Below are 19,530 nucleotides of genomic sequence, written 5' to 3' on the forward strand. Positions count from 1 at the left end.
TTACCCGTGCTTCGCCCTTTATATAGAAAAAAGTGATAGATTAAAAAAAAATAAAGTTTTTTAGGTTAAAAAAATAATAAGTTTAAAGTTATTGATTTAAGTGATAATTTAAATAATTTTAAAAAATGATGAAGAAATTGAAGAAATAAAATAACCAAAAAATATAAAAAGAACTACACGTGAATTTAATCTAATTATTAAATAATTTAATGTTAGTTTAGATAGAGAAAAAATAAGATATGTTAGTATAAAGGCAATATTGATGCTTTACTTGCATGAAAAATTAAAGATTAATTTAGCTATTTGTACTGTCCAGATGTTTGTATTATCATGATGGATATATGCATATTAATAGTTTCACTAATATTTTTTAAGACAGTTGAGTTATATTGTCTGGGTTAGGCAATGTATTAATTTGAGTACAAATAACACATTACAATTAACATCAATATGAGTTATGTTTTACATACTGTAATTTATTAGTACTATAATTCATTAGAGTAAAGTTGATCATAACTGGTTAAGTCGTAATATAGCTTATATATCACAGTTAAATATAGATGAAAATAAGATATTTATAAAGTAATTATACATAATAAGTATTTGACATCAAGTCACTACTTTGGATTGGGGATGACAATGAATATCCACGAGTTAGATTTCTTGATATCATACCATACCCGTTATCCATCAGGAAAAAAATTTAAATATTTATAAAATAGTTATTGGAATTTGAATATCAAGTAAGTATCCATTATCTATTATTTTTTTATTAAAAAACAAAGATAAAAATGTTTTGTATGTGTATGTATTTGAAGTGTGTATATTAACACCCCCCACAGACACACTATGTTAATATCAAAACATATGTATATCATATTGTATTGAGAACAAATAAATATTTTATAATATATTTTTATAATATAAATATTTATTTAGAGGTAAGTTCATGGCATATTTGATAATATTCATACATTGCTCGTTATCTATTATATCTAAAAAATACACACTCGTTTAGGTCAATATCCATCAAGTTCAGATTAAATCATCGTACCCGACTCTAGATCCCAAACATGTTTCTCAATCTAAATATATAAATTGCGAGTAATATATCAGATAGATTTATAAATCAGATAGATTTATAAGTAGTCTAATTATGGTGGAAGTAATTTAATTTTTCCATGACAAGAATTGTTAGATTTTATGTGCTTATCTTTTAATTTGATATTAATATTGTGTCAACTTCATTGCACAGCGGTGTCGAGAGGCAAAATCCAAGCTTTGTAATATTTATGAAGTAAGCAAAAGTTATACTTATATATCTCAGTAGTTTAATTTCTGTTCGTACCAAACTTTAAATATTTTAAAATAGATTAACTTTTAATAATATCTTAATAGAAAATGGGGTCATTTGGACAAATACAGTAACTAAATCTAGTCATGTTATTGCCGAGTCAAACTTATCTAATAAACAACATTACTATATAAATGTACAAGTCATGTTTATATATCATGGGATTTCAATTACTTAAATGTTGTGCTATTTAAACATTTTAGATATCACACACATGTATAAATATATACTCAACTAGCTAGCTTGTTAATTTAATTGTATGAATTAATCAACCAAGCCATATAAAAACTGTGATTTTATAAACCTTTTCTTCAAGTATATTTCACGAGTTAAAATATATATTTTTGTCTAATCTATAAACCAAAAACAAATTATAATTAATATATTAAAATTTTACTATTCACACAATAACTTACCTCTGTATTTTGTATTAATATATTAAAATTTTACTATTCACATAATAACTTACCTCTGTATTTTTGTGTAACTTGATTGGTTAATTTAATTAACTATTATGGAATAATTAACTAGATAATATGGAATTTAATTGATGTTATGGTATGAGCTGCGACAACAAAAAAATATATTATTTCATTAAAATTTATTATAATTCATAATCACAGTATTTAAATAAATATTATATTCATAAACCATAACATTAATTAAAATTTGTTTTTTTGAACCTCATCGTAAAAAGAATGCTATTTTATATTAAAAAATTGATTTTATATTAATTCATTATTTTCTAAATTTTTTTGCTAACTGGACAATTTATTCAAAGTATTATGTCCTCCAGAATAATTATGTTGTTTACTTAAGGGTCCATTATTGGTCTTGTAGGCGAGACACGTGTCAGGTGGTATGAAGGAGTAGGATTCGCGTGGGGGTGAGTGACACGTGCAGGGTTCTGAATGGGTCAGAATGAATCAAGAGGTGGGTCCTTGACCAATGATGATTTCCTCCCGGAAGCTTGCTGCGTTATTGGTCCGAGTTTGTTATGTTGGATCGGGTGTTGGATTTTTTATTTTGACCCTTTTGAATTCCAGGGTCGTCCAAGGAGCACGCGGGCGTGATTGTCTAAGAGGTGCTTGACATTATTTTTGTTTTTATTTTTATATATTTTTAAGATTATATTAAAAAAAGAATATTAAATAATTTTTCTAGTATTTCTCAGTGATTTTGATAATTTTTATGCTAAAAAAATTGATATATTTTTTAAGTAAAAACTATTTTAAAAATTACCTCACGTTGCACTGCAATCTCGAATACTTCCCTGTAACATCACCTTTGTCTCTGTCGTTGTGACTTGAGAGTGAAAACTTTGATTTTGAGTGCAAAATATCAAAAAGCATATGATGATGAAAATAAAAAAAGATAAGAAAATCTTTGCTGTTGCAAGTTGCAATTCTCGTGGCCATTTGTAATGAAAGGATTCCTTTCCTTTTTTTCAAAGCTTGTTTTTTTCAAAAAGCAACGTATACTGGTTCAAAAGTTTAATTCTAATAAAATATTTAATTGAAACATTTAAAAAAATTTGAAAAAGATTGAATGAAATAAATAATCAAGCTTTTAAAATTAAATAAATTCAATTTTAATAAACTATTTTTATAGACCTTTATTTAACAAGTATCTAGCTAATATTTAATTTGCAATGAGTATTTTCAGATTAATTTAATTCAATTTGTTTTTTTTAATTTCTCAAACTTAAAACCAAAATCAAACCAAATTGGATTTTTAAAAAATCCAAATCAAAATCATCTAAGAAATTCCAAAAAATGTTCAAGTTATTTTATTTTATATTGATTTTCACTTATTTCACACCGTTTCTAAGACACCCGTGATCTAATATTAATTGGTCCTAGAATACCAGCAACGGGACTAACGTTGCCGTGAAATATTTTCATTTCCATGTCAATTCCAAAAGATTATATATTAATTCTCCACGCAATAATGACTTTTCTACGGATTGGCATGCTGTCTTGTTGTCGGATTTCCGAGATTGGATTTATGAAAGGGTGACCGAGTTGACGCAATATTCTACTCCGATCAGAGGGGGGTGAAAAAGCATCGAGAAGTGATAAGGAAACCACAACTCACCTTCTTTTCGAGACACTAAAGAAATCAAGGGGGGATCCGCACCACAAGAATAAGGGGGGGTCGGTGTTTTTTTATTCTTGCATTTGAAATTGCATTTTGATGGGTTTTAAAAATATATTTGATTTTTAAAAAATATTAAATTAATATTATTTTATTGGTTTGTTGATGCCAATTTTTTTTAAAAAAATTTGATTTTTAAAAAATATTAAATTAATATCATTTTTGGTTTGTCGATGCTATTTTTTCTTAAATTTATTATATTTTAAAATAAAAATATTTTTTTTAAAATATATTACACCATAATATCATGTGGTCTAATCAATACAAAAAATTCTCTCCCTGCCGTGAACATTTCCGAATAGCACAACCTCTCGCAGCTATACTTTACTAGATAAAAATATTTTTGATATTAATATATAAAAATAATTTATGAGCATAAAAAATAAATTTAAATAAATTTATTTTAAAATATTACCTGATTTTATTTAAAATACAATATCAAAACGGGGCTTAAAGTCTCCATAAATACAGCACCGTTTGACATTTATTTAACCTCTAGACGGTGAGATTGCAAATTTTTTTATATTAGTTATGATCGTGCCTCATTAACTTCTTGTATCCAAATTTTCGCCTCTGGTGACGGTATGGAAAAATAGCTACCATGACTACTAGGTATTATTTATTTTTATATTTTAAAAATGTTTTTTATAAAAATTATTTTTTTATTTTTGTTTCAAATTAATATTTTTTTATGTTTTTAAATTATTTTGATACCATGATATAATTTTTTTTTAAATAAACAAATATTTGGTATATTTTTAAATAATTTTTTTTAAAAAAACAACTACAGTTATATTTTTAAAAAGACGTTATAAATCGGTTGTCAATCCAGCTAATGGGATTCCATTTTATGATATACTCAGTGGCGGGGTTAAAAAAAAAGGGGGAAGGAAGCTGGCTAAAGGATCTTTTCTCTCTTTTTGTGTTTTGCGTGTTCAGGTGTTGGACTGTTGGGTACTGCTTCAAGAAATGACATCAGTTTCACCTGGATTTAGAGGGTACCTGGAGCGGAGTGTGATGAAAAATATTTTTTAAAATATTTTTTATTTAAAAATATATTAAAATAATATTTTTTTATTTAAAAAAAATTATTTTTGATATTAATATATTCAAATGATATTAAAATATTAATTTAAAATAAAAAATAAAAATATTTATTATTTTAAAAATATCTTTAAAATACAAAAACAGTCCAAAATTTAATAAAAACATAATCAAAAGCTAGAGAATGCGGACTAGAGGGCCATGGAACAACCTTTTGAAGATCGAGTTTAAATTTTTTCGTGGGACAGTACATATGTGAAGATATGACAAGATTTATCTGTGATTTCTTTACGCATTGTCATGCATAGTCTAGATTCAGTTCCAATTTGGTGTCTTTTTAAATTTAATTAATGTTCAAGATGCTTATCACACCTGATTTCTTAATACAACCAATTTGGTTAACCTGCAAGATGCTATTCCACCTGGATTTAAAGGGTATCTGGGAATGTAATAAAAAATATTTTTAAAAGTATTTTTATTTAAATATATATTTAAATATATTTATTTTATTTTTTAAAAAATTATTTTTGATATTAATATATTCAAATGATATTAAAATATTAAAATTTATTAATTAAAAATTAAAATTAAAAAAAATATTTTTTAAAAATATCTTTAGAATAAGAAAACAATCCAAAATTTAATAAAAACACAATGAAAAGCTAGAAAATGCGGACAAGAGGGCCAAGGAATACCCTTTTGAAGATCGAGTTTACACCTGGATTGGTATTTAGAGTGTGATAAAGAAATATTTTTATTTAAAAATATATTGAAATAATATTTTTTTATTTTTTAAAAAATTATTTTTGATATAAATATATTCAAATGATATTAAAATACTAAAAATTATTAATTAAAAATAAAAATTAAAAAAATAATTTTTTAAAAAATATCTTTAGAATACAAAAACAATCCAAAATTTAATAAAAACATAATGAAAAGCTAGAAAATGCGGACAAGAGGGCCAAGGAACACCCTTTTGAAGATCGAGTTTAAAATTTTTCGTTGACAGTATATATGTGAAGATATGACAAGATTTATCTGTGATCGTCTAGAATCAGTTCCAGTTTGGTGTCTTTTTTTTTCTTCCTGTCAAACTGTATCGAGAAACATCATATGAACAGTGAATCAACGACAATACCTGCTTATGCTGTCTTCCAAATGACATGCGTGTCCTGGGCTGGTACTTGTTAGCATCGTGGACCTGCTTACATAATCCCTCGACTGCGACCCAAACCTGAGAGGCCTGGTTCGTCACGAAGAGAATTTTTCCGCATTGAAGGCCGGAGCCCATCCCACGATTCAGGTTGATCCGACGAGATCACTGGGCCATAACGGGTTTTTTATTAAATATTAGTTGTGTGGTAAAAATTAATTTTTAAGATATTTTTTATTTAAAAATATATTAAAATAATATTTGTATAAAATTATTTTTAATATTAATATATTAAAATAATTAAAATTTTAAAATACGTGTGGTGTATAATTCAGACTTCTTCTAAGTTATAGGTTATTGTAATTTGGTTGGTTAATTGTGGGCAGGAACAGACTTGGTTGGTTGATTTCCAGTTTTAATAAAATAACTTATAGGTTATTGTAATTTTGCAGTGTTTTGTTTTTCTTGTTTGTTGGCGACGATTAAACCAGAAAGTTAATTTCATTTGAAATCATGTCATGATTGCACCCCTACTCCTCCTCCTACTGGAGGTCAATTTTTTTTCCCCGGTTAAAACACTCGTTCTTCGCAACCATCCAGGACAAAATAAGGGACATGGCTATTGCAATTATAAAAATCAAATCTTAACCCCTTTTATTTTTTCGTGAAAATCTCTGCACTTTTTTTATAATAAAAATCCCAACACTTTAAATCATCCTGTATATCATTTTTAGCGTGTTAACAAGTATATTTAATTTATATAAAATTATCTAATAATATTATTATTAAACTCAACCCAGTAAATTAATATTTAATTTTTGAGTTTAAAGTTAGTTTGGATTACTAATGAAAAAATATTTTTTAATTTTAAAATAATAATATATTTAATTTATTTAGGCTATGTAGCCAAGCCCATACAGATAATAGATTTCATTAGATTTAATTTTTTAAAATATTTTTATTTATTTATTTATATGATAATAAAAATAGGTGTTTGTAAAAATCGAGTGTATACTGAAAAAAATTAAATGCCAAGATGTTATTTTGATAGCTCTATAAAAAAAATCAAAATAATTTACAAATATAAATATATTATCAAGAAAATATTGAAAATAAAATTAATAAAAAATCATCCCATATAAACAGTGATGGTCCACAAAGAAAGCCCAACTTTTCTTTAACGTGCGGGGTAATGTGTATTGTATAATTCATGAAATTCTCCGGCTGCACTGTGCATTTGTGTGGTTAAGATGGTGTTAAATTTTAAAATAAATATAATTTTTATTTTTTATATTATTACATTAAAAGAATAAAAAACACTAAATAAATTTATTTTCAAGAAAAAAAATTAAATTGTAGCTCCAACCGGGCACTAAGATCACATTTATTATTGTAGTACCAATTATTTTTTAAAATATTTTTAAATCAAGAAAAAAATAATTTTTTTTTCATTTTTATATAGTATATCAAAACAATATAAAATTAATGTTTTATTTTAATATTAATTATTAAATTTAATTTAGAACAAAGAAATTTTTAATTTTTTGAAAACGTCCAACACAATAACAAACACTTCCTATCCGCAGCAGTTCCATTTTCTTTGATTTTAATATTTGTTTTTTTTTTTTATCAAAAAGCATTCACCGGTACCATGCTGGCTGAAAAATCAGCACTTGCAAAATTCTCAAAAGGAAAAACTATAGAAAATTTGTGCGCAAACCTCAACAGTGCCTCGATTTATGAATTATACCTCAATTTAGTCCCTAAACCAGTATTTCTAATTGAATCCCTAAAGCACTCTGCACTCCTCATTTAGGTCTCTTCATTTAAAATATTCCCAATAGTTTAATGTAAAATATCAGATCACCTCCAAAAGGTGTTTTTTATTGCACAATCATTTCCACACAAGACTCGATCAAGAAATGTCGAACTCAATTGAAAATAAATATAGATTTGAGATCCATTTAAGCAAAAACAAATAGCACTCAAAATTATTTTTTAAAGGAAAAAAAATCAGAAATGAGATTAGTAAATATTATATGATGTTTTTAGAGTGTAGATTTACTTTTCAAAATATTTTTTATTAAAAATATTTTTGATACTAGTTTATAAATTAAAATAATCTGAAAATAAAAAAAATATTAATTTAAAATAAAAATTAGTTTTTTATTAAATTTCTTCAAAAATAGTTTAAAACAAAAACACAGTAAAACGACTTCCTAATTCCACACTATCGCAAGTGTTTTGTGTTTTGATACCACTCTCTCTTACACCAAATTCTTTCCTGTCCTCTCTGCCCTCTCCTCTCCTCTCCTCTTCCTTCTTCTGATTGGATCTATCTAGGGTTCCTTTTCACAATCTCTCAATCAAATCAATCTATATTTCTCCTTCACCACCTCTACCTGTCTCTCTCTTCAGCATCGCGGATTTGGTGTTTGAATCTTGCTCGATTGAGAGTACGGCACCCCGCGCGATTCGAGAGCTTGAACTTTTCGGTAAGGATCTCTATTGCTGTATCTCAATTTTGATTAATTTTATAGAGGAATTGGGAAGGAATTGTATCTGCCATTGGATCTTTTGAAAGATGTGAAATAATTGACCGTTAATAGCAATTTATCAATTTGTTTTGTTGTTGCAAGTGTGTGTTATTGTGATATTGAATTGTATTACAAAGAAAAAACTTGCGATTCTTTCCCTGATTTGTCAGCTGTGCTGTTGTTTTAATTGAGAAAAGATAGGCAGTTCGTGCCGAGTTTTCAATTTCATGTGCTTTATGGATGTCTTAATGTAGCCGGGCTCAATAGATTTTCTTTTGTTATTTTGTATTTGAAGTCCGAATTACGAAGCATGAGCAAATACCAGGGTTTTAATCTTTAAGAATTTATCTTAATTATTAATTAAGTGGGCGATGGGAGCGTTGCCTTTGAAATAGTATTTATTGTTTGATGTCTTTTCTAATATTTCATGAGGTACAAGATTATTTATGACTTACATTGCAAGAGTCTGGCCCAACTCGAGGATGTAGCTAATGAGCTGTCTAATGGAAAGGTGATCCTTGTTGGAAATAGATTTTTCATCGTTAGATGTCTTGATCTTATTAGTTGCTATTGAGTAACTTATCACGTGATTTATGTTTGCACAGAGTTTCCATTTATTCAGCAAAAAAAGAATAAAGAGGAGAAAGAATGTGGTGAAGAGATGAAAGCAACGAGAATAAATGATTATTATATTTAATACAATCTAGGTCGGTGGAATACTCGTGAAACAAAGAGATTGTACTGTAAAAACTATTTAAATCTGCCACAGTCATGTCCATGTTGTTTGATGGTTGGGACATTTGGATAGGGGTTTTTGTCTTTGACAATTTCCAGAGAGCCTTACTATCCCTAATGATGTAGGAGGATTTATTGATGATGCATTTAGTGAGTTTGGGATGGGACAAGACCGTGATATCTTATGTAGAAGTGGCACTGGAGCATTTGGGTGGAGTGTAATTTGACAGTAAGTTAATGTTAAAAACTTACTGCTTGTCGAAGTAGTTGCATGTAATAGGGTAATTTTTTGGTTTCTTTATCATGCTTCAGTTTGGTTGTGTTTATAGGAGCGTTTTTAGTTCATATTATGCAGGATTGCTGTGCTCTTTTTGACGCAGGGATGTCTCAGGTTTAGGGCTGTAGGATTCAAGGGGTTTGGGGAGTCATGAATTGAAATGCAGATATAAACTTGTAAAATATGAATCAACAATTATTAAGCTCTTCTAGCTTCACATCAATAAAGTTAATGAAATGCTAGTTGGAGAAAGCACTATATTTTCAATGGTCTGAATTGCTGAAACGCAAAGAAGGAAGTCCTATTCATTCTCTTTGTCTACAAAATAAAATAAAACACAGTCACATCCATGTCAATAAAATTTAAAAATTGGACCAATCAATTCTTTGCAAAATTATTTGTCTAAAAATTGTCATTGGCAGTCATTATCTTTTCTTCTCTTCTACAGTGGTTACAGTATTTCAAATAACTCTTTACATGGCCCCTTGTGCTGCTCAACATAAATGTTATGTCTTCTGGTTTTGTTCGACTTTGATTGATGCATCCTGAGTTCATCAACTGAATTGCTTGTAATTCAACATTTCTAAAGTGCTATGTATTTCTAGTTTAGCTGTACTGCTTTTTGTGATTATGTCTAAGAGTATCACAACTTTTCTATTGCTTGTTCTGGCAGGTTTAGCTATGGAAGCGTAATCATCCTGAGCAGATAAAATTGTTTTGTTGAAAACCATGGGGACTGAAAATCCTGGTCGTCCAAATTTCCCTTTGACCGGTTCACCTTTTGCAGCTGCTCCTCCTACAACAACACCATTTTCAGCATCTGGCCCGGTAGTGGGATCAGAGGCCTCAGGCTTTAGACCCTCATCTCAACCTCCCCAAAACACCATGCCTTCTGTGTCATCTGGACCTGTAGCTGGACCACAGGCCTCTGGGTACAGGCCTAGCAATCTCCCTGCTAGGTTTAATGATCCTCCTGTGATTTCTCGACCAATAGCATATGTCCCACCCATCGGTGGACCCCCCTTCCAGCGTTATCCAACACCACAATTTCCCTCTGCTCATCAAGCTCCACCTCCCCGAGCTCCACCCATTGGCCACCCTCCATTTCAACCTCCTGTAGGTCAAGTGCCATCTCCAGCATCCTTTCTTCCTCAGCCACAAGCACATGCAGTGCCAATGGGATCTCCACCATCAAGAGCAAATGATCCTCAATTGCCATCAGATTCATCATCTTTTGGCCCCAGGGCAAATTTTCAGCCACCTTTCTCCGCTATGGATTCATCTTATTCTGCTTCCAGGGCCAATTTGCAGCCACCCTTGCCAGGATATGTAAAGCAGGCAAATGCAGTTTCACAAGCTCCTCCAATGGCCCCCTTTCAAGCTCAACAAGGAAGCTATGCAGCACCCACACCAACCCCACCTCCCACTTTTCATCCTCAGCAAGGAGGTTTTGCTCAACCTCCACCAATAGCCGCCCCTTTTGGATTGCATTCCAGGGACCAAATCCAACATCCAGGCTCTGCACCTCCTATAGGTGGCATCCAAGGGTTGGCTGAAGATTTTGGATCACTTTCTATCGGATCTGTTCCTGGCACAATAGATTCAGGGCTTGATCCAAAAGCATTGCCAAGGCCATTGGATGGTGACGTGGAGCCAAATTCGCTGGGAGAAGCATACTCCATGAATTGCAATCCTAGATATCTTCGGCTTACCACTTCTGCTATTCCAAGTTCTCAATCTTTGCTCTCAAGGTGGCATTGTCCACTTGGAGCAGTTGTTTGCCCTCTTGCAGAAGCACCAGATGGGGTTAGTGTCTGTGAAATTGAAGTCAAATGGCAATCTGGATATGCTTTGTTTACTGCTTGTTTGATAATTCCTCTAATCTGTCTTGGCCATTGTTGTTCCTTTATACAGGAGGAGGTACCAGTAATTAATTTTGCCTCAACTGGCATTATTCGTTGTAGAAGATGTCGCACGTATGTAAATCCCTATGTGACATTTACAGATTCTGGAAGAAAGTGGCGATGCAACATCTGTGCTCTGCTTAATGACGGTAAATCTGAAGTACCTTCTAAGGGATGCTGATATGATATACTATTTGGTGATGTTAGGGACCCTTCAAAGGGAACATGTTTGCAATCCGTGTCCTTGAGTATTCTGTTGGATCTTGCCTATTGCTAAAAGTTGATCCTAATATATGCTTTAAGATTTTAGTCTTCTTTTTGCAAATAGTATGAAAACAAATTATGGGCAATGAATTCTACATTCAAACTTTGGACAACTTGTTGCTGATTTGTAATGTAAAAGGAAAACTACTTTTTTTGGTTCAATTGGCATAATAATTGCTGAGTGTTTTAGCTCTCCCAGCTTATTGTTGGGTTCACCTCACCCAACTGCTTGCTGTTGAATGATGTTTAGGTGCTCCTTACCTGGGAGTATTCTTCAATATGTACAAGTAAAATGCCATGAATTCCAAGACTGGGAATTGAAAAGCTGCACTAGCTACGTGCATTAATATTTCTGTATACGGAACTCTTTACTGTGGCTTTTGCACTCTCTCCTCAACATTTTTTTCCTTTGCCTTTGGAGACTGGCTGTAATTGCAGAAAATGAAAAAAAATGCACATGTTTAATTGGTTTTCTTCTTCTTTTTTTGTGGAATTCTTTTTAATTTATTTCCCCCTTTTTCTGGGCATGAGACTGTTTCCTTTCAATTCTGATAAATAGGTGCACAAGTTTTCTTTCTAGATTCTTCATACATTGTTTTTGCTAATGTATTTGCTGACATGGTTTAACACTCTTATTCAGTTCCTGGAGACTATTTTGCTCAGCTAGATGCCACTGGCAGGAGAATTGATTTGAACCAGAGACCCGAGCTTATAAAGGGTAGTGTGGATTTTGTTGCACCAACTGAATATATGGTGCGGCCTCCAATGCCACCACTATATTTCTTTCTCATCGATGTTTCAGTATCTGCTGTTAGAAGTGGTATGATTGAGGTAAGTTCTTCCAGCTAATGCTCTAATACATCTTTATTTCTTTCTGATTGATGTCTCCACGCTTGGACAAAGAAGTGGTATTGTTGAAGCCAATTCTTCCAGATTTTGCCCTACGGCTTCTTGTTTCAGAGCACTTGTCTGTACCAGCTGATTCTTAAATTCGAACAGTAAATGTGGAGGCTGTTCTGTCTAATACATGACATACAACATATGTGGATTATTATTTGAGTGGTATGCAGTCCATTTATTGGTCAGCTACCAGATCACTGCCAACACCCTCTTTGCAGATTCTAGAATTTGTGTAGTGGGGCCATACACTTATTGCAAGTGGTTTGATGCGTGCTCTCCTAAATATGGTTGAGAAAAGGGAATGATCCAAAAACTGGGTCAGTAGATGGCACTATATAAAAGAGAATGATTTGCATATGGTTATGTCAGAGAAATGAACAGCAGAGAAAAAAAGTGAAAGTAAGGCTTGCAAGATTCCTATTAAAAATGGTGATTTCAAAGGATGATTGATTGATAAGTCTTGGCCATTTTGTATTTATTCTTCTAATTGATATATTCAAAAGTTCGTTAGGTCTATTCACCTTTACTCTTTGGGGTAATTTTGAGGAAGGCATCTGACCTGAGAACTAGGGCCACCAATGTGCAGTGTTTGTGCCCATTTGTATTCTTGCATTTCTTAATTAAAACTTACATTTGAGTTCCCTATGCAGGTTGTGGCCCAAACTATCAAGTCCTGTTTGGATGAGTTACCTGGCTTTCCCAGAACACAGGTTGGGTTTATCACCTTTGACAGCACGATACATTTTTACAACATGAAGGTCAGTTCTTTATGATCAGATGGAAGCTTACGCTATCGAGGTTTTCTTTTCTTTCCACTAACAATTAGCTGAATGTATTCGTGGGATTTTTGGGTGCAGTCATCATTGACACAGCCTCAAATGATGGTGGTCTCAGATCTGGATGACATATTTGTTCCCTTGCCAGATGATCTCCTCGTTAACTTGTCCGAGTCAAGGCTTGTGGTGGACGCTTTTCTCGATAGCTTACCCTCCATGTTTCAGGACAATGTGAATATGGAGTCTGCTCTTGGCCCTGCTGTAAAAGCAGCTTTCATGGTTATGGTGTGTTATTCTGTTTCACTGCTCCTAACTTCATTTATGCATCTATTGGTTTGATTAAATATTCCTACATGCTGCTCAAATATAATTTCTTATTGGGTAAGAAATTGCTTGAAAAGGGGGTTGGAAACGACTTGATGATGAGGGTAATGAGGTTCACCAATGATTTCGAGATGACAGAACCTGACAGCGGTTATAATTTTTGGGCCTTTTGATATCATTTGTTCCTCACGTTTTTTTTTTTTCATTTGGTCAATTAATGGAGGCATAATGTAATGGTTTTTTTGCACGAATGAATTTGTTTTCATTCTAGAAATGATTTTGATTAAATCTCAAATAGGTGCCAGTCTTAATTTTTAAAATAGAATTTGACTGGACATTCATGCTCATCCCTCCATTTGGTTACCTTTGCTAGATATTTATCAGGATTCTGTGTGGTTTGCTGCTGCTGGGAATATAACTGTTGATTGCTTTTCCTTTCTCGAGTATTTTGGCCATCCATTTAATTTTTCATCAACACCTCCCTTTCTCTGCAGAGCCAGCTTGGTGGGAAACTGCTTATTTTTCAGAATACAATGCCATCTCTTGGTGTAGGCCGTTTAAAGTTGCGTGGAGATGATCTTCGTGTTTATGGAACTGATAAAGAGCATGCTTTAAGAACTCCAGAAGATCCATTCTATAAAAACATGGCTGCTGAATGCACCAAGTACCAGATAGGAGTTAATGTGTATGCCTTCAGTGATAAATATATCGACATAGCCTCCTTAGGTACAATATTTATCTTAGCTTGCTTGTTATCAGCCAAAGAAATAATGAAATGAAAAAGAAAATTAATCTTGCTTGTTTCTATGATTTACTTAAACAGGCCAACAGAACTTCTTTTCCATCTCTTAGAAAATTAATCTTTTCATAGTGTTTTTTGTATGAAAAAGCAGCATATACGGGTTGTTTAGTTAGGGTTGGTATTTGCTATACCAAGGGTCTCAATTTTTCTTTTATTTGATAGGCCTTGCATGTGTGCTTAGCTATGCTGTGAGTGTCTTGGGCTTATGTAAGGAAACATTTATTAATTGATTTAAAAGTAGATCTTCACATTTGTAATCCTGACTGTTTTGCTGATTGTTTCTTGCTATATAACATTATAACTGTCTCATTCATTTGGTCATTTCTTCTTAAATGATGCTTTTAACAGTTTTATCAATGTCAGATAAATATCAACAATTGTTTTTAAATTATTTTCATCTCCCTTTACAGGAGCTCTAGCAAAATATTCTGGAGGGCAGGTATATTACTATCCAAGTTTCCAGTCAGCCTCTCATGGAGAGAAGTTGAGATACGAGTTGGCTAGAGATCTTACAAGAGAAACTGCTTGGGAAGCTGTCATGCGCATAAGATGTGGAAAAGGTTTATCCTTGACATTTCTTCCAAAGCCTTCTATATTTTAGAGCACACATACTAGTGTATGAATACATCTTTGGTTGTTGTATGTTCTTGTCGATGGATGGAAAGTTGATTCCACACCCTTCTTCTATTGCTATGTGCTTCCAGGTATTCGGTTTACATCTTACCATGGGAACTTCATGCTAAGGTCCACTGATTTGTTAGCGCTTCCAGCTGTTGATTGTGACAAAGCATATGGGGCGCAGTTGTCACTTGAAGAGACATTACTTACAAGTCAGACGGTATATTTCCAAGTTGCTTTGCTGTATCCTTTTGAGCAGAATTATGTGAAGCTAATTTTGCATCAGAGTTTCATACATCTGCACATGTTTACTATAAACTCCCATAAGAAATCGAGTCATCATGCACATAGATTGTTTCCTATATCACCCGAAAGTCAATTCTTTCTGAGCTGTTTGCTGATCATCCCAGTTGGTCAAAATTATGAGAAAAGAGACTTCTATACAAGTGTCATAACCATCTACTGTTAATGGGATTGCATTTATCTTTGCAATAGTTTTTGACATTAAAACCATGGGGCTCATTTTTTAAAGGTATATGTAGTATTAATCTCATTATTTCTCAGTGAGATTAAGTTTCTTTGTCATTGTGAGACAATTTATTGAAATTTTTTAGTTTTAGCTGTAGGATCCTATGCTGGACTCATGGTATGTTCAATCCTTCTTTTCACTTTAGCATTTTGCAAGGATTAGCCATCTCTATTCATGTTGGGTTATATTAGTCTTCTAGGTCAAATATGGTACAGTAGAATATTGAGTATGAAAGAACAGGTTTGCGGAAGTTCTCTTAACTGTCAAAAGATACACTGCTTCATGTGGAGAGAGGCGTATCAGAGTACACACAGCAGCAGTGCCTGTGGTTACAGATTTGGGGGAGATGTACCGCCAGGCTGATACTGGTGCTATTGTGTCTTTGTTTGCCAGGCTAGGTGGGTTTGATCTGGACATATTTCATTGATGACTCTGATTTTAGAAATTGGGATAAGGTGACCATTATGATTCTTCTAACGAAGTTAATTAATTTGCAGCAATCGAGAAATCATTGTCCCACAAGCTGGAAGATGCACGGAGCTCTGTACAGTTGAGGGTTGTGAAAGCTCTTAGAGAATTTCGAAATCTATATGCTGTTCAACATCGCTTGGGAGGCAGAATGATATATCCAGAATCTCTGAAGTTATTGCCTTTGTATGGATTAGCACTTAGTAAATCAGCGGCTCTCCGGGGAGGTTACGCTGATGTTCAACTTGATGATCGCTGTGCAGCAGGATTCACTATGATGGCGTTACCTGTAAAAAAAATGTTGAAGCTTTTATACCCTAGCTTGATACGAGTAGATGAATATCTTTTGAAGGTAAAAGTATTTCCTGTGTCCTGCAGTACTGTTGATATTTTTGCATAACACTAATGGTGGATCTCCCATTGCATTAATGCAGCCATCTGCACAAACTGATGAATTCAAAAACATCATGAAAAGGTTACCATTGACAGCCGAGAGCTTAGACTCCAGAGGCCTATATGTCTATGATGATGGTTTTCGCTTTGTTGTATGGTTTGGTAGAATGCTTTCACCTGATTTAGCAATGGATTTACTTGGACAAGATGCTGCTGCTGAGTTCTCCAAGGTGTGCACTGTCTCTATCCTATTCTAGGTTACATCAAGGCCCTTTTCACAATCATTCTGAGCTTGCATCATTTACCATTTTGTGTAAAAAGGATGCTGTTGCTCTTCAACATTGGTTTGAGGGTCTAACATGACCTTGTTTTACTTGAGTTCCATTGAGTGTATGCATATCCAAAAAAGTCCATCAAAAGTCAAGAGTGGGCAATAAACTACCTAGTAGTTTGTAGATTAATTCATTTAATGTTCTTTAGCTAACCTTTTATTTGCTTAGCTTCTTCATCACGGGACTGTAACTTACCTCCTTTTATGCTGTGTGCTAATCAGGTTTCTTTTGGTAAGCATGATTCTGAAATGTCAAGAAAGTTAATGGGGGTGCTTAGGAAATTAAGAGAGAGTGATCCTTCATATTATCAGCTTTGCAATCTTGTGAGACAAGGTGAACAGCCCAGAGAAGGTTTCTTTCTTCTCACAAATTTGGTGGAGGACCAGATTGGGGGTACCAGTGGTTATAGTGAGTGGATGGTGCAAATACATCGGCAGGTCCAACAAAATGCATGAATTGCAGCCAGTGGTGTTTTCCGTTTTCTGCTAATTTCATTGTAAGGTTACTTCTTTGAAATTATTTTGACATGATTTGCCCACCAGTGCGCACACAACAGTTCTTATTTAGGACATGCATGAAAATAGTGGCTGCATGTGTGCTTGTTCAATATGGAAAAAGATAAGGCGTAAATTATGCAGTTGTTTTGGTGCGTAATGTCATCCACTTTCTTCTAAGGGGAATTACTGCTTTACATTTTCCACTCTTCTTCTTCTTCTTTGAGGTCTTGGAATTCTTAGGTGCATGGTTTCTAAATTTGACGTTCATTCTTTCCTGCAAAAACTTGACAGCTTTCATTATGCAGGGGTTTTATTGTTGGTTTGCCTGTGCCACACCTCTAGAGAAATGAAACCTTTTGTTCGAAAAGCATAATTAATCAGCACATGACCATGGCTTCCCGTCAGTGTTGTGGATGGTTGAGTTGAACTGGTCGCCTGATAGACTTTAGAGCTACCATTTGTTTGGCCTTTCACAATATTCAATAATTAGAGGAGATTCACTATAGTGATTAGTTTGTAGCCCCAGTTTTCATGTTGAAAAGCAAAACAGTATCTTTTTTTTTTTTTTTTGTATTTGATGACGTTACTATCATCAGCAACTGTTATAGTTGTGTTATATCCCCAGTTTTTTCTGCACTCAAAGTTTTGAATGTCCATTAGGCATTTATTTATTCGGAGAGATGTTTTATGTTTGCTTAAAGAACTGTAACTCGTGCTTCAGAACAATTTTATTATTTTGTGTTTTAAAAGCAATGCTTGTTCCTGTGGTTACTGTTTGTTTATGGATCGATCTATTTTAGAATTGCAAGATAATACCCCTCACCCCGGCCATATGTCCTCTTCGTGCAAGGAAACCAGAATGGATTCAGAGCTGTGATCAGATCCAAGGGAAGGTGTTGCCATTGCAATTTTATAATTCGTCCCAAGTGTAAATCAAGTGGACAGTTATGAAATTTGCTTCCAGCTTCAGAAGAGGCTGATCATCGTACTCAGAACAGGAGTTTTTTACTTCCGGAGAAGCTCAAGAAATTGTGAAGTTATGTGCTTCTGAAGATGTTTTTCAAAGGTAATGAGCAGAACCGCACGTGCCGTTTTTTTTTTTTGATTTGTTTTATAAACCAATGATATCATTAAAGCACCAGTGTTAGAAAAACCACCTTTGTGAGAGAGATTAAACTAAAGTTAGAAAAGCAATTTGGCGAGAGAAAAAAAATCCTTTTAGGTAGATGTCTAGTTTATTTGATTATTTTTTCAAGGAATTTGAGGCTGTCATTTGGTTTTTTTTTTCTTTTGTTGCTTTTTCCCACCTACCTTTTCATGGTTGATTTTTTTTAATGGTATTTGTCCGGTCTATTTGATTTTTTTTTTCTTATTGTTTTTTCCTTTGCCTACCTTTTCATGGGTCTTTGCGATGCAATGAAGGTTTTACATCGATTGTTAATGAATCAATTTTTAGATATTTTATTTTTAAAAAATGAGTGTCAAGAAAAAGATTAAAATAGTAGAATTAATGGTGAATTGCCCAAAAATATTGTTTCTTTGCCAATCAAGTTCTAATTTAGATCTTAGATGTTAAGAAAATCTTCGATATATGTTTTTTACGCATTCTTAATATGTCATGGAAACCTATTTCATTATTTACATTCAGAAAATCCTCTTATATATTGGTCAATTTCAATTTTAGATATACAAGACTTTCTAGTTTTCAGCTCAATAAAATTAATATATCTAATAAAGAAATTGAAAAGATGTTAGAAAATTTAAGAAATAAATATATTTTCTAATTTTTATGAAGAAATGGGATAGACAAATTGAAGTTGGAAAATGAAAAATGTTTTTCGATAATGAATAAATCCTAACCATTTCTTAGCAAGCACGCTGTAGTTTTTTCTTTTTTTCATTTTTTTTAATCAATTGACATTTTCTCTTACCATTCAAGATTGGGAAAATATCAAATACATCCTCAAAATATTAGAGTGATGTTAATCTTGCGTCCGAACTATTTTTTAATTAAATTTACTTTCGAACTATTTTAATTTCTTAACCATAACTTTCAATAGAATTTCTTGATGAAAACAGTTAAATTATCTATAAAATGATATCTTTTTAACAAAATAAAAGTATAATTTTGATGGAAATATGGATCTGATGTTTTAAAGATGGATAAACGTCCTGGCCCAAGATAGGAATTCTTTTCCAACGGTGTCAGGTCTTCTGATGAATGAAAATTTTTAAAAACTCGGGAGTAAAATTAATATAAAAATTATTCGATGGGAAGACGGAGGTGTTCTTTAGATTTTTAGCCTGACAAAAGAGGAAAAAGGTAGTAGTGTGGCTGCTGGGATTCGAGCCCAGGTCTCCACGGCCACAACGTGGAATTCTTACCACTAAACTACAGCCACGTGATGCTATCTAGATCAAAATTATATATTAATATTACTTATTAATTTAATTTCCTTCCCT

At 32.5% G+C, this 19,530-nt stretch overlaps 1 protein-coding gene and 1 non-coding gene across 3 annotated transcripts; one reads left to right on the forward strand and one right to left on the reverse strand.

Annotated features, from left to right (window-relative positions):
• The first annotated feature begins 7,941 nt into the window (after positions 1 to 7,941).
• LOC105123684 (protein transport protein Sec24-like At3g07100) lies at positions 7,942 to 17,831 on the forward strand. 2 transcript variants are annotated; one of them, XM_011023411.1, is made up of 14 exons: positions 7,942 to 8,206; positions 9,934 to 11,066; positions 11,175 to 11,313; positions 12,069 to 12,259; positions 12,979 to 13,086; positions 13,186 to 13,389; positions 13,923 to 14,154; positions 14,641 to 14,790; positions 14,935 to 15,091; positions 15,648 to 15,775; positions 15,875 to 16,197; positions 16,280 to 16,468; positions 16,792 to 17,066; positions 17,373 to 17,831. In XM_011023411.1, the coding sequence occupies exons 2-13, from the start codon at positions 9,990 to 9,992 to the stop codon at positions 17,023 to 17,025; spliced, it is 3,132 nt and encodes a 1,043-aa protein (XP_011021713.1). In that variant the 5' UTR covers positions 7,942 to 8,206; positions 9,934 to 9,989; the 3' UTR covers positions 17,026 to 17,066; positions 17,373 to 17,831. The 2 variants fall into 2 exon arrangements, with proteins under 2 accessions (XP_011021713.1, XP_011021784.1); XM_011023482.1 differs by lacking the exon at positions 7,942 to 8,206 and adding an exon at positions 8,879 to 9,212.
• Positions 17,832 to 19,397: 1,566 nt separating this feature from the next.
• Positions 19,398 to 19,469, reverse strand: TRNAH-GUG (transfer RNA histidine(anticodon GUG)). The gene has a single exon. It is a non-coding gene; the product is annotated as a tRNA-His (tRNA).
• Positions 19,470 to 19,530: the final 61 nt, after the last annotated feature.

Source organism: Populus euphratica, unplaced genomic scaffold (genome assembly GCF_000495115.2).
Source record: "Populus euphratica unplaced genomic scaffold, PopEup_1.0 scaffold1.1, whole genome shotgun sequence".
Classification (NCBI taxonomy): Eukaryota; Viridiplantae; Streptophyta; class Magnoliopsida; order Malpighiales; family Salicaceae; genus Populus; species Populus euphratica.